General features: G+C 51.7%; 1 protein-coding gene across 1 annotated transcript; it reads right to left on the minus strand.

Moving 5' to 3' along the window:
* Positions 1-603: 603 nt before the first annotated feature.
* Positions 604-1401, minus strand: EMH_0060870 (uncharacterized protein; the record flags this gene model as incomplete). The annotated part of the gene is made up of 2 exons (XM_013497836.1): positions 604-856; positions 1175-1401. 2 exons carry the CDS (start codon positions 1399-1401, stop codon positions 604-606), a joined length of 480 nt encoding a protein of 159 aa, XP_013353290.1.
* Positions 1402-2230: the final 829 nt, after the last annotated feature.

Below are 2230 nucleotides of genomic sequence, written 5' to 3' on the forward strand. Positions count from 1 at the left end.
GGCTGCAGCAGCAGGAAATGTAGGCACAGCAGTATATAGAACGGCGGCGACGAGCTGCACCAGCAGCAGCAACACATGCAGCAGCAGCAGCAGCAGCACGTGCCGCAGCAGCAACAGCAGCAGCAGCAGCAACAACAGCAGCAGCAGCAGCAGCAACAGCAGCAGCAGCAGCAGCAGCAGCTAAAGAGACATCACCACCAAGCAGAGAAATTTATATTATGCTGCACAAATGGGGTTTATGGATGTCTGTGTACTCTTGCTGCTGCTGCTGCTGCTGCTGCTCATGCTGCCGTTGCTGCTGCTGCTGCTGGTGTTCTTGCTGCTGCTGCTGCTGTTCTTGCTGCTGCTGCCGTTGCTGTGAGTGCAGTATGTATACGTGTCTACACGCTTGACAGCAGCATCAGCTGCTGCTGCTGCTGCTGCAACCGCTTCTACCGCTGCTACTGCTGCTGCATCTGATGCTGCTGCTGCATCTACTGCTGCTGCATCTGCTGCTGCTGCTGCTCCATCTGCTGCTGCTGCATCTGTTGCTGCTGCTGCTGCTGCATCTGCTGCTGCTGCTGCTGCTCCATCTACTGCTGCATCTGCTCCTGCATCTGCTGCTCATGCTGCTGCTGCTGCATCTGCTGCTGCTGCTGCTGCTGCTGCTGCATCTGCTGCATCTCCTGCTGCTGCTGCCGCTGCATCTACTGCTGCTGCTGCTGCATCTGCTGCTCCTGCTGCTGCTGCTGCTGCTGCATCTGCTGCTGCTGCTGCTGCTGCTGCTGTGTGTGTGATGTAGCCGCTGCAGGTATGTCTGATGTGTGTATCTTCTGGTGGTTTTATATATTTGTGGTTGTCTGCGGGTGTAAACCCTCTGCAGCAAACCCTAAACCCTAAAAAATATTTAATAAGTAAACCCCAGCAGCAGCTCTCGCTTGAGGATAAACTAAAACAAGAACTCGGACACACCACGTAGGGTTTTATGCTGCTGATGCTGCTGCTGCTGCTGCTGCTGCTGCTGCTGCTGCTGCTGCTGGTGATGCTGGTGGTGGTGGTGCTGGTGGTGCTGGTGCTGGTGGTGGTGGTGGTGATGCTGCTGGTGATGCTGCTGCTGCTGTTGGTGGTTTTGTTTTGCTGCTGTTGCTGCTGCTGCATTTGTTGCTGCTGTTGTTGCTGCTGCTGCTGCTGCTACTCGTCCTGCTGCTGCTGTTCTTGCTGTTGCTGCTGCTGCTCCTGCTGCTGCTGCTGCTGCTGCTGCTGCTGCTGCCCACGGTGGTTGTATGGGGAGGGTGATAAGGAGACAGGGAAAAACAGCAAAGGAATTTGTGCTGCTGCTGCTGCTGCTGCTGCTGCTGCTGTTGCTGCTGCTGCTGCTGCTGTTGCTGCTGCTGCTGTGCAGGCTGCAGCAGTGGAAGGCATTAGGGTTTATTGACGAAGAGGACCTAAAGCCAGACCCTAAACCCTAAACCCTAAACCCTAAACCCTAAAACAAACTTAATTTATTTTTTTTGTTTACTTTTTTATTTTAATTTTTTTTTGTTTATTTATAATCATACTTATATACAGGTATTTATATCTCTGTATTTATAATATATATATATATATATATATATATATATATATATATATATATATATATATATATATATATATATACAAGTGCAAATATATGATGCAGTAACAACAACTGCTAGGGTTTAGGGTTTAGGGTTTACTAGAGTTTATTGTTTAGGGTTTGCTAGGGTTTAGGGTTTGCTAGGGTTTAGGGTTTGCTAGGGTTTAGGGTTCGCTAGGGTTTAGGGTTTGTTAGGGTTTAGGGTTTGTTAGGGTTTAGGGTTTGCTAGGGTTTAGGGTTTGCTAGGGTTTAGGGTTTAGAGAAAGAAAAACCAATCGAGTTGTAACAAACGCCAGCTCATACAGCTGGCAAGGGGCCCCCCTAAGCCCCAAACCCTAAACCCTAAACCCTAAACCCTAGGCTTGAGGGGCCCCCCGAGGGTCCCTGAAACTCAGGTATAGTATCGTCTATACCCTGGGGGTTTTGAGGGGCCCCCCAGGGGGGCCCCCAAGGGCCCCCATTCCCCCCCTAGGGGGCCCCCCAAAGCACACAGTTTAGGGGGGGCCCCCATGCCCTCAAGGGGCCCCCGGTACCCTGCTGCCGCGCAGGGGGGCCCCCGGGGCCCCTGTGAGGTGTAGCAGCACCTTAGAGCTTTGCTGCAGTTCCCTCTAAACCCTTATCATCTGCTGCTGA

Source organism: Eimeria mitis, genomic scaffold, assembly GCF_000499745.2.
Source record: "Eimeria mitis Houghton genomic scaffold, Emh_scaff2971, whole genome shotgun sequence".
Lineage (NCBI taxonomy): Eukaryota > Apicomplexa > Conoidasida > Eucoccidiorida > Eimeriidae > Eimeria > Eimeria mitis.